The following is a 13,278-nucleotide window of genomic DNA, read 5'->3' as shown; positions in this document are numbered from 1 at the left end:
ATATACTGAAGAATCTTCTCCCTTCACCTATACCAGATGAATCCCTCCTGTGGTTTCTTCCAGCTGTAATCTGAAGTGCATTTATTGCTTCAGGATTCATGGGCTACACAAGGAAAGATGCTAGAATCCTTTAAACATGCAAGGATGATGGGTCACTTGACACAACCAGTTTAACCAGTAAGCTTCCATAAAATGATTATAGCTGCTGGAGTCCAGCGATCAGAAAGGGCCACAGCTGATTTGTGTAAGAGCTTCCCAAGATGAGCCCGACTTTTCAGAGTCTTATATCTTCTCTGCAGAAAAGTGGAACCTGTATTAATTCTTTAATTGGTGCTTTGACTATTGGTGGGCAACAACTGTTCTCCTCTTTCACGTTTGGATGTCCCTGTCAGGTTGGGAAAAATTTCTATTACGGGTCTGCTTTTCTAGTCATCCCTACCTTGATCCTCCTGGTTGTGGGCTATGCTCTGAGAAGCCAGATGTGGACAATTACTACTGAATACTGCTGCAGCTGTGCCCCTCGGCACCGGAAAATCAGCCTCCTGGAACGCAAGCTGGCTTGCCTTAGGTTTTTCAGCATCACCAAGAGGGCACTTGTGGCTCCATTAACTTGGCTGGCGGTGACCTTGCTGACAGGTACCTACTATGAATGTGCAGCGAGTGAATTTGCATCTGTGGACCATTACCCAGTGTTTGACAATATCAGTGCCAGCAAACGAGAAGAGCTCCTCGCTAGCTTTCCATGTTACTCATCAGATTTACCCGATATGACGCTGGTGAGAGATGATATAACTCTTCTGCACAGATACCAGTCACAAGTAAGTTCTTGATTTTTTCCCCCTGATACGCTACTAGACCCATTGGCAACATTTCATAGTCCTGCTGCTTCTCATATGGTCTGTATGGAATATAAACTAGAAGCCATTCATCAAAGTGATTTCTGAGTGGCTGCATAAATATAGTTAGTATGTTGGTCTTTGGAATCTTCAGACCTGCATTAGAGTCTTGTTTTGCCATTTATTAACCTGCAAAAGTGAGAAAATTACAAGACTTACCCATGATTCACTTTTATTAAATATTAAATGTTAATAGTATCTCCCACAAAGGGCTGGTGTGAGGAATAAATGAGTTAATACATTTAAAGTGCTCAGTACTGGGTGCAGAATCTACATTTAAAACAATGAATTTTAGACTTGTTATTAATATTATATTACTATATTATTAAGTTCCGTCTTTCTGCATATATATCCTTAAATATGCATTCTTGTATATTAAAATATCATCTAAAATGATAGGAAGTCTAATGATTAAAAATAAATTCCAAGGACATTTCCAAATTTAGTGTCCATGAACAGGTTTATGTCAGGTAGTGGGGTGAGGTGAGGAGAGGACTGAAATTACTATATTTATGTTATATTTTAAATTGCAAAAAGGGATATTTTGTCATTTGAATGTCATTGGCCTTCATCAATGTCTCCAAAGGATTTGGGGGGAAATGCATTTCAAACTATGCAGTGTAGTAAACACCTGTTATTTTTAAAACCACTTATTGCTAAGACATTCACGTTCTTTGACTCAGAACTTTTCAGTTATTAAAATTTAGAAGTGCTAATGCTGTTTACTATCAACATGTAAGTGCTGAAAATTAGAAATCCCTTAGGTAGGTTTTGTCAAAACCTTATTCTATTAGCCCTAAAGTACAGACACAAGAGTTAAGATATGTGAAAAGTAAAAAGATCAATGGGGAAATTTTAACTTTAAAAACTGTTCTTGGGCCTCCCCGGTGGCGCAGCGGTTGAGCACTGGGTTGCGAAGCTGCCCGCAGCCTCTGCAGCGCCGGTTCAATCCCCGGCTGCTCCCCGGCCACCAGAGGAGGGTCCCACATGGTGCGCAGGCCTCTCCTGCCGCCCGCTGCTCCCCTCAGCAGTGTGCTTCGGTCCTTCTGCCTACTCTGCTCCCCGCTCTGGCTCTGGTGAATTCTCACCCTCCTGTGCTTCTGACTGTACCCAGTGCTTGTATAAATAAATAAATAAATCTTAAAAAAAAAAAAAAAACTGTTCTTGCTTAAGAAATACTAAGATGTAATAAACAATGGTAAGATTTTCTTAAAGTCAAAATAAAATGTCTTATTTAATGCTTGCACAGACTTACGTGAAAAGATAGTTTTGTAGTTCAAAATGTCAGAGGATTTTTTGTTTAGTGATAACAAACTGATATTTACTGATACTATATAGTATAAAAATATTTCATATCTTAATTCTAATCCTAATAATTTTGAGAGGCAGTTATAAACAACCCCATTTTAGTGAAAACTGAAGTTCTGAGAGTTCATGCTACTTTCATAAGTTCATAGAGCTAGTAAATGACAAGATAGCCAAAGATCATGCTGTTTCTATTTCACCAAGATGTCTTTGCAACCTTGAACTTCAATTTATTTGAGGAACACACATTCCACACAGTTGGTTTGTTCTGTATTGACATAAGATCCTATTTGCTCAAAGATCTTTTCCATCCATATTTCCTAAAACATCTTCCTGACATTACTTCCAACCCATTTCAATATCTCTTCTACACCCAGCCCCCCAAAAATCTTTCTAAGTGCAAATTAGATAATGACCCTCCCACCCCAATCCTTCAATGATTTTCTGATGCCCTACATACAAAGCCAAATTTTGGGCATGCCATTCAAATTCCTTCAATATCTGGCTCATGCTCACTTTTTTCATATGGCTTCTATGACCTTGTGAATCCAAACTTTCTGAGGTTCTCCAGCTCTTCACACTCTTATTTTTCTGTCTACTTCCCTTTTAAAAATTTTCTTCAGCTTCTTGGATTTGGTGAAATCCTCTTTAATAGTTTAAGACTGAGCATTATCTTTTCCGGGACACATTCCTGATACTCCTCTCCCTGACATAAGTGATTTTTCTTCCATTGTGCTTCCATGAGCCCTGTGTTTACTCATATCAAAAACTTTCTACCATTATTTCTTGGTTTGCTGGTTTGTCTTTCTCTTTAGTCTTAAATACCCTGGAAAGAATGAATGTGTCATAAATTATTCATCTTGGAGTTCCCCTAACAAAGCACAATGTACTAACTGTGGTTGGAGGTCAACCTGGGGCTGAAGAAATGATAGCTCATGAAATAATGGGCATCTGAGATGGCCTTTCCTTCCACATACCAGCCTCCATTAGTTTAAATTGTGATGAATCACTTGGTATGTTTTAGCCTTCAAGAAGTGCATCTGCCTTCAAGAAGTGCATCTGGCACACATTGGTAATGCCAGGCTTGTTGGTGAACCACAAGCTGTAGAAAAGAAAAGAAAAAAAAAAAAACAACAACTTACCTCCCAGTCTGTGTCTCATGTTGCTAGCTTCCCTAAATATGTGGAACTTGTCTCAATTTATATAACATGCTAAATATTGAAAAAAGAATAGTTTTTTTTAGAGATTTATTTATTTATGCACACAAGAACTGGGGTACAGGCCAGAGGTGCGGGGTTGGGGGGCGAGAGAATTCACCAGAGACAGAGTGGGGGACAGAACAGGTAGATTGACTGAAACACACTGCTGAGGGGAGCAGTGGGGGAGTCAGGAGAGGTCTGCTGCGCCATGTGGATTGCTCCCTGCCTGTCTGGGGAATCGAATTCGTGCTGCAGTGGCTGTGGATAGCTTCATAGGTTGTGTCTTTTTTTTTTTTCAATTAAATAATTGGTTTATTTTTATTTTTTTTAAATAATAAATTTTATTTTTATATTCCCCATACAATTGCAACCCCTCCATTCTGACCCCAATCCCTCCCCTCCCACCCCCCACCCCCCAAAAAGTGTCTCTAGTTCATAGTTTTTGTTGATTTTGATTTTCACTTTCTTATAGTTATTCATTTTCCTGGTCCTTTATGTAAGTTTTCTAGATTCCTGCTATGAGTGAGACCATCCGGTATTTTTCTTTTTCTTTTTGGCTTATTTCGCTGAGCATGATCCCTTCCAGCGCCATCCATGTTGCTGCAAATTGCATGTGTTTATCTTGAAAAAAGAATAGTTTTAAAAAAGACTCTAAAAGTAGAAAATAGTTATGTCAGTCTTCAAAGGTAGAAACTAAAATCTAGTTAGTTTTCCACTCAAAGTATATTTCATAAATGAATCATAAAACTGATCATCAGATGACTATTTGAAAGGGCAGGGAGATGAGGAATATAATAAGATGTCATTCATTTAGGGACATAAAATTTTATGTGCTGACTTTCTTCTTTGGTGACAAAAAATAAAAGGAAAGAACAAGTCAGGAATGTCAGTAAATAGTGTTGGCATATCATTGACACCTTAAGGCACTGCCATTATTATCCATCATATTCATTTTCATCATCTTTATTATAATAAAATATTCCTTAGGCACTTAGAGAATGTATGGGTCAGTACCTGATAGTTGAAAGGTAAGGTTGAGCTAAAAGCAAAGGTGGTAGTTTATGTAACTTATGCAAGGGTAATTAATTGGTGGGTTATAGCATCTGCCATTTCAAGGGCAGTGCTTAGAATCTAGTCCAAGTTAAGAGATCAAAATCCTTTGTAATCCCAAAACCTGGTTAGACCTATACCCTCCATCACATCTACATCCACATCCCACAATCAGCATTTTGTCAATATGTTAAAAATGAGGAAAGCAATTATCTTATTTACATCTTAGTCCTTGGCTTTGCAGGAACTTCTGTCACTGATTTTCTGAATATTTGATGTGGTGTTTTCTGTTTTTCTGTTTATAATAATGTGAAGATGCTGGGCTGGATTTTGATCACCTTGGCAACCATTGCTGTACTTTTCTCCTGCTGTTTGGCAAGGTGATGTTCCCCCTTCACTTCTCTGCAACATTACTACTGGAACAACCACCTGCAAAATGAGAGAGAGCTCTTTGAACAAGCTGCAGAGCAGCACTCACGAATCCTCATCATGCAGCGCATAAAAAAACTATTTGGCTTCATTCCTGGAAGTGAAGATGTCAAAAACATCCGAATTCCTTCATATCAGGATTGGAAAGACATTTCAGCACCCAGTCTTTTATGCATGGGAGATGAATTTCAAGGTCACTATAGTTTCCTTGGAGACAGGGTAGATGAGGAGAATGAGGAAAACAAATCAGGAGGTATTGAATTAAAACCTTGATTATAGCACATTTCCTAATTTAGTTTGCTTAACTGCCATTTTATTTTTATAACGATGGAATTTCAATGCAACATCATCTTTTTCTCTCTTCTGATATTTGTTTCATAAGTCCATCCATAATGCTATTTCCAAAATCAATTTGTCTGCTAATTATGACAATTTCTCTTTCTTTGAAATTTCATTGATGATCTGGTAATGTCTTTATTGTCATATTGTTCTATGTTAAACATTATGCAATTTGAAATCACATCAAAATGTGAATCTTGGTCTGTTACTTAGTAGCTGTGTGAAAATTAATATTGAGTACCATTTTGTTATTTGCACATAATAGCTACCTCATAGAGACTTTGAGGATTAAATGTGGTAATATAAACAGTGCCTTTCATAAAATAAGTGCCAATAAATATTATTCTCTCCCTTTCTTTTTGCATTCTATGTCTTCTTCCACTATTTTCCCTGTCTCCCCATTTCTGGATTTCTTACTTCTACCTCTAACACAATCTTCAGAAACTTCACAACTTCCTCCTCTTTTTTGTAGCTTAAATACATGATCTTTTGGGAACCAGTACAAAAAAAAACTTATAAAACTGGTAACATGTAAGAGAAGCCCACACAAGAGGGTCTTTCATCATCCTTCATACCCAGGGGAAGTTGACTCATTGCTGTATCACTAGCATCATAAATGTTGTCTGAAGCACCTCCACCCCACCATCATTTTTATAGTTACAACATGAAAGTATATTCTGAAAAGCTTCCCCTCTGTACTCTACCACAGTGACATAGTTTGGACCTTTTTATTATCAAATTGCACCCTTGCACTCAAAATCCATTTGGAGAAGACTGCAAGCTACATTTGTGCATCCATTGTGCAGAACTCCAAAAGGAAATGATGGCCTGATTTTTCTCTGCATGACTTTGCACTTTTAATATTTGGCAGTTTTCTAAATTATCATAATTATTTCTAATATATGCAGTGCCTGATTTTCATATATTCACTTAAGCAACTGATTCACTGGCTAAAGTAAGCAAGATGAGGATTTTTATTGATTTATTTTTAACCCAAACAATGCCTGCTTACTGGGTATTAGACTGATCGCTAATGGTCAAACTGACTCAAGATTCACTTTCAAGGAGCCCAGAGAACTGCACTATTTAAAATGCAATAAATAGGGCCTCCCCGGTGGCGCAGCGGTTGAGCGCTGGGTTGCGAAGCTGCCTGCAGCCTCTGCTGCGCCGGTTCGATCCCCGGCTGCTCCCCGGCCACCAGAGGAGGATCCCACATGGTGCGCAGACCTCTCCTGCCACCCGCTGCTCCCCTCAGCAGTGTACTTCAGTCCTTCTGCCTGCTCTGCTCCCCACTCTGGCTCTGGTGAATTCTCTCACCCTCCCCCCGCGCTTCTGACTGTACCCAGTGCATGTATAAACAAAACAAACTAACAAATATAATAAATAAATAAATAAACATGCCTCTTAAAAAAAAATAAAATGCAATAAATAATCAATTACTTGGTAATCTATTTTTACACAATTATGGGAGAGTCTATTTTATGTGAAGTTAGGGGTTCCTCAAAATTAGTAGGGACAAATAGAAAATAAATTTTAAGAATGCACCTTTTTTCTTTTTTGACCAATAAGAGGCAGGTAGTATGGTGCTTTGCTAGAAAAAAAACTGTCACTTCCACACTATTACTTATTTTTTTTTAAGATTTTACTTATGCATACAAGAAGTGTAGGGCAGAGGTACAGAGGGTGAGAGAATTCACCAGAGGCAGAGTGGGGAGCAGAACAGGTGGATCTACTGAAATACATTGCTGAGGAGAGCAGAGGGCAAGACAGGAGAGGTCTGCTCAGCCATGTGGGTAGCTCCCTGGCCAGGAATCAAACTTGTGCTACAGTGGCTGTTGATAGCTTGATAGTGCTGATACTTTAACCCCTGCACCATCAGGGAGGCCCTCCATTACTTATTAAGTCAACTGGTCTTTCTGGCGCTCAATTATTTCAATATACAATAGAGATAGTGACTACATTACCTGCTAGAAGGTAAGGAACAGAACCAAATAAATTCTTGATGTCCTTTTTAAATTTAATAAGAGTTTTATGTGCATGGCGATATGTGTATATATAGGTCAATATGTTACTATACAATTTTCTTGAATAATAGTAGGCCCAGGAGTTTTCTATGAACAGGAAAGTATCATTGAGTTCAAGCCTGAGTTTTCTCTAAAGATATTTGCTAGCATCCACTTTTAATAGAATGTTAATATACTGATCTTATTCTAGAGAACAAGGAAAGCTATTCTACTTTGTCTCCTAAGTCAGTACTCACATTACAAGAGGGAGCTTAAAAAAAATAAAAGTTATGGAAAGGAACTAGAGTACTAGTTTGGCTCTAACATAAATGAGCTGTGTAAATAAATAAAAAAGATCAAGTCCAGTTTTTATATGGCCTCCTCCTGTTCTAAAAATTTTTATTTTTATCTGAAAATTTTTGATATTTCTCTTTATTGGGACATATACCATGCTTGGAATTATTTTATTAGTTTTCTGGGAATATGACATAGTAATTACACTTTGACAAGATTTTCAGTAAAGAACAAGATCAAAGAAAATATGAATGACACACAGACTATATTTTGAACCACTTCTGATCTTCCACCATTGCTTTGTAGTACAGGATTATAAGTATTTTTTGGTTTCACTACTAGCTCTAAATGACTTATAGTATTTACATGAACATTTAGAGGGTAGTACCATCTTTGAGATTTCATGGTGTATTATCCATTTCAAATGAAATAAATTAAGCTCCCAATATTTTATGTTTTTGGTCAAGAATATTCTTTTGTTTCACAGTTAGAGAAGACTTTTTCATTAAGAACATTGTACTTCCTCACCTTTATGCTTAATGGATTTATGTAATTTATGAGACGTATAATTAAAATCAATTAAGCGCTAATACTACCTTATCATTTGCTGCCAAATGCTTTTGGCTACTACCTCACATGCTGTGGCTGGTTATGAATACACACTTGCTCATTTCCTAACTTCAACTTGGTCAACTCCCCCATTTTCCACTATAATCTAAGTTACCTCCTTTCTGGGAGACAACTATAATCCCTATGTTTTATCTGAAATTTTTTTGATATTTCTCTTTATTGGGACCTACTAGCTAAATCAATATTTTACACCATGCTTGGAATTATGAAGTGTTTTACTCGGCTTGCTTTATCTTTTCCAAAGCTAAAGTGTGGAGCCACGATTACCCTCATCATCTTTCCCCTTTCCATCGTGGTCTCTAATTCCATTTTTAAAAAAAGAATGCATCTTTGTAAGACGAAATAAAGTGATTTTCATTTTTTTTTTTTTGCATTTTTTGTGTAGCACAAAAGGAAAATCATATTGATTTCAAAACTTTGGAGTATCACAGTCAGCTAAAGTCCTTCCAAATACAAGGGAAGGCAGCTATTTGCTACCTCAAAATAAAAGGTTTAGAGATGCAATTTTATCTTATTAAATGAGTCTACTGAAATTTGTCGTTGGTTACTGCAGAATAGGTAATGGCAGGTGGATCTCAGAGTAGACAGCAACACAGCCGACTCCTAGAGGTGTGGGAGACAATCTGTGTGACCTGTAGACCAAAGAGCAATGGATGGTATTTCAAGAGAAGCATATTACATTTTCCACCCAAACTTTTTCTGTACCAACTAAAATGAAACCTTTAATCTCAGTATGCCCAAACTTCAGATTCCTTTTTGTTCCTCTGCTGCCCCCTGGTGGCCCCCACAGGACCCATCTGTCCTCATAGTCACAGCAACAGTAAAAATAATTCTAATGCTTACTACAAACAAGCCACTTGAAACAAATTACCCCATTTATGCCTTACAACAAACTGGTAAGCAGTCACATTACGAAATAACTTGCTGGCATAACATTAAAAATAGAGGATAGGAAGGTATTTTTGCAAAGTCCTAAAGAAATGAAATGGTTTCTCATTGATGTAATTATTTTACTAGATAACTGGTGAACTATGAGTCCCAAGTGAGAGGAGCCGGGGTAGTCCCATCACCAGCGGCATCTCGCGTCTACTGCACCGAAGTTGCGCGCAGGTGGCAGGTCCTTAACTCAGGGGGCCACACCGCTGGCACCCAGGGTGGGCACCCGCGCAGATCGCGTGACCAGCATTAGGCAATCCTCTTGGCTGGAGCGACTACTATGTCACAGGTGACAGACATCGAGCCCTTCAGATCGCCGTCCTCTCGAGTCCTGATAGCTGGGTTACGCTGTGCTTTCCAGCTTTGGGCAATGGCAGTCTCGCCGGCAAATGGCACTTGTAGCCTTGACACAGACGGGCCTGGTGGTCTGCACAGCTCTGGGTGGCAAAGCCTGGGCGGCAGGGAACAGCTAAAATTGAAAAAGATCTCATTCTAGGAATGCTGTGATTATGGGCTGAAGAAATAAAGATGGCTGGAAGATGTGTGCTAAATTTAACAAACTTGAAAGCAAATGATCATTCACATCTTCCGGCACACTTTGGATAAGATTTGCATTTTTGGATATCACATTCTTTGAGGAAACCAGAGAGAGCAGCATGAGGGCTTAGTGAAACTTAATGATCTGACCAGCATTGCATAAATGGCATTAAGATACTGCAAAGGCAAGAACTATATTGTTTCAACAGAAATTACAAATAGCCAAGGCATTTTGAATACTTCAGTGCTGCTACTTACTTGTAATTTTGTAATCACGTGTAAGATATTAGACAGCAACAATGAAATTAGACAGCAACAACGTATTTGAAGATTAAGAACAGGAAGAAAAGATGTATAGACACTATGGAGCATCTTTAGGATACTTATTAAACAATAAACAAATGCATAATATCTTCACTTTCATATTTAAATCTGTCCATAAATCACTATATATTACATGGGTCCATGTGTTTCAAAAAAATAAAATTACCTTATAGGGAGGGACATCATAAAAAGAATTTACCCAGGAGCCTGTCTACAATTATGGTATCCTTGACTCAACCCTTCACTATGTTTTTTTTACTGGAAGATGGATGAAAGATGAATTGGACTTAAATTTTTATTTTTCATTTTAATTCTCAAGTTCATTTTCCTTTGCATATTTTAAGTATTTCATATTGAATTTCACTAACCTTCTCTTTTTCTATCCCTCTTTTGCTCCTTTAAGATTTTTTTCTCCTCCTTCCCGACCTAGTCCTTTCAAATCCAAAACAGATATGCATGGGGAGGGAGAGGCAAGTGGAGAGGAAAGAAGAGAGGAAGAGGAGAAAAAAAAATTACAAAGATACAAATGATCAAAATGGTAGTAAGGAAGGAGAAAAGAAACATGTACATACGCTGTTTCTTGTCTGTCCATCTTGTACATTATTCTTACAGGCAAGGTATTGTTGGAAGTATAGCCCATTTAAAACTCCTGTCATCTGTGCTTTGTTGTTACTCAGAATTGAGGCTCCCATACTGTTACATGGTTCAAAAGTGTTAGCATCACAGATGTTCGGGTAACAACTCCATCCACAGACATCACTCTTTTGACCATGACACCTTGGGTTGGAGCTGTTAAAAGTGAACTGAAGTGTGGTTCCAATATAAGCACAATCTTAAGGAATCACAGTCTCTAAAATTTGGAAAATATCTCAAAGATAATTTTTCCAAACTCCTTCATTTTATAGATGGGAAATCTGGGGCTGAAAGAGAATGTGTCTTCTCTGAATACATATGGTAAACCAATTGTGAAGAAGAGTTATATACTAGTCCTGTAAGTCCCTGGTACAGTGTGCTTAAAACCATTCCATTTTACCACTCAATTAGATTCATTCACTCATTCATTCAGACAAATTTATTTTCTGAGTGCCTACTCTGTGTAGGGCACTCCTATGTGCTAAAATGCAACAGTAATAAATCTAGATACCTGCCTTCATGGAACTTACATTCTAGTAGGGAGAGAGAATAAGCATTAATTCTAGTGCAACTTTTAAATTGCCATGGGAAAAATACATGAGGATAAAGGGAATAGATAGTGCTAGAAGAGCGTTGTTCAACATTTAAGTAGAGTGGTCTGGGTAACCCACTGAGAATGTTACATTTGAGGAACAACTTGAAGGACATGATGGAGTGAATCATGTGGGTATGGGAAGAATATTACAGCAGAGGGAACAGCAAGTACCAAAGCCTCAGGAGGAGAACCTGCCTTGCACATTTGAGGAGTGGCAAGGAAGCTTGTGTAGCTGGAGCAGAAAATTAGGTGAAGAGTAATAGGAGATAATTTCAGGGAAGTAACAAGAGCTACATTGGCACAGAAAAGTAAAAATAAACACCAAAACAATTTTTTAAAAGATTTATTTATTTATGCATACAAGAACTGGGGTACTCGAGATGCAGGGGTAGGGGGGTGAGAGGATCCACCAGAGACAGAGCGGGGAAGAGAAAAGGCAGACTGACTGAAACACACTGCTGAGGGGAGCAGTGAGCTAGACAGGAGAGATTTGTTGCACCATGTGGGTTAGCTCCCTGGCAAGGGATCGAACTTGTGTTGCAGGAGTTGTGGACAGCTTGATAGGTTGTGTCTTAACCCCCTGCGCCACCAGGGAGGCCCCCACCAAAACAATTTTTAAAGACTGATAAAATTAGGAAATAGCAACTGTGAGTTTCCACTATCTGCAGAAGAAAGTTAGGTGAATGAAACAAGTATGATGAATCTCTAGCAGAAATTTTTCTTTAGCAATAAAGATGGAGAACAGTAGTAGAGAACATGAGTGCTTCAGAGGATAATATATATATTATATATATACACAGATTACTAATAACACTGATACTGTATTTTAGAATTTGCAATGTGCATTTATATATATTATTTCATCTTATCTGACTTATCTTTTAAGTGTATTTAGCTTGTAAATGACTCTGATTGGACTTCTCACTTCTGGCTCCAGATGGTTATGCTCACATGGTTTGCCCCCCTGCAGAGCATGAACCACATTTCTCCTATAACATCTTCAACAATAAATTAAAAATGAAACAATTTGCCTCATAAAGAATCTTCACTTTCAGAAAATGAAGTGAATCTGTGAAATGTCAAAATGAAATTAGAGATCACGATGCCCATGTAAGTGTGACAAAGATTTGGGGGTACATTCTCCTGATTATTTTATCATGGGAACTCTCTTAGGAAGTTACTTATAAAGACAAACAAAAAATAACTAGAGCATTCTGAAATATGACAGCTTTACAGTAAATATATAATAGGTTTAATAAGGATGTTTAAATGAAAATTCTATTGCTATGTTAAAAAATAGTTAACTAAATAGGGGGCCATACCATGCTTAAATTGTGTAACCATTATTTACTCTTCTAATATAAATCTTAAATTAGTTATTTACTGCACACCTCTTATTTGCTAGGTTTTTATTTTCAGTTAGGAAATTTTTCTAAAACATGTACTTTTTCTTTCATTTATGGTTTATTGAAAAGTTACCAACTTCCCTGCCAAACTCATTTCTTCCTCACTCATTTTGGTTAACAAAACATCTTTCCAATTTTTCCAGTCAAAAATCATCCTTGACAACCCTTTCTTTAACCCACATCAAATCCTGTCAGCTCTACCTTCAAAATATATCCAGAATTTATTCACTCTTCCACCACTTTTACCCTTACAGCCCTGGTCCATGTCATTATTGTCCTTTGCTTAGATTATCACTGCCAGTTTATATTCAACTTTTTTCTTTGTTCCCCAATACTCCCCTCCCCATGCTTGTTTTAATGTAGACCTCAGCTACAGTAAGGATTACTTCCCGAGAAAAGATCAAGATGCATCTCTGGTCCATGAAGAAAACATCTGAGCCTTCATTATTAGGGAGTGTCCAACTCTATACCAAATTCTGTTTGCATCACAACCACCAGTGTTACATCCATGTGTTACAGCACACATTTAGCAAAAGTTTATTCTGGGCTTGCAGAATGTAGCCCAAGGGACACAGCCTCTAGAAGCACCTGAACTGAATACCCAAAAAACTCTGACAGAAGTTTGCTTATATGGTCACTGGACAGGGCAGGTCCACTTTTAAGTAAAAGTTTTCAGTCAGTGCAATTCTGATTGGTGGAACG

General features: G+C 37.8%; 1 protein-coding gene across 1 annotated transcript; it reads left to right on the top strand.

Annotated features, from left to right (window-relative positions):
* Positions 1-260: 260 nt before the first annotated feature.
* On the top strand, positions 261-5,152 carry CALHM4 (calcium homeostasis modulator family member 4; the record flags this gene model as incomplete). The annotated part of the gene is given in 3 exon segments (XM_084229077.1): positions 261-818; positions 4,766-4,831; positions 4,835-5,152. Coding segments are annotated over 3 exon segments (942 nt in total).
* Positions 5,153-13,278: the final 8,126 nt, after the last annotated feature.

Source organism: Talpa europaea, assembly GCF_964194135.1.
Source record: "Talpa europaea genome assembly, chromosome: 2".
Lineage (NCBI taxonomy): Eukaryota > Metazoa > Chordata > Mammalia > Eulipotyphla > Talpidae > Talpa > Talpa europaea.
Note: the sequence above shows the minus strand (reverse complement) of the source record. Positions and strands in the feature narration are given on the sequence as shown.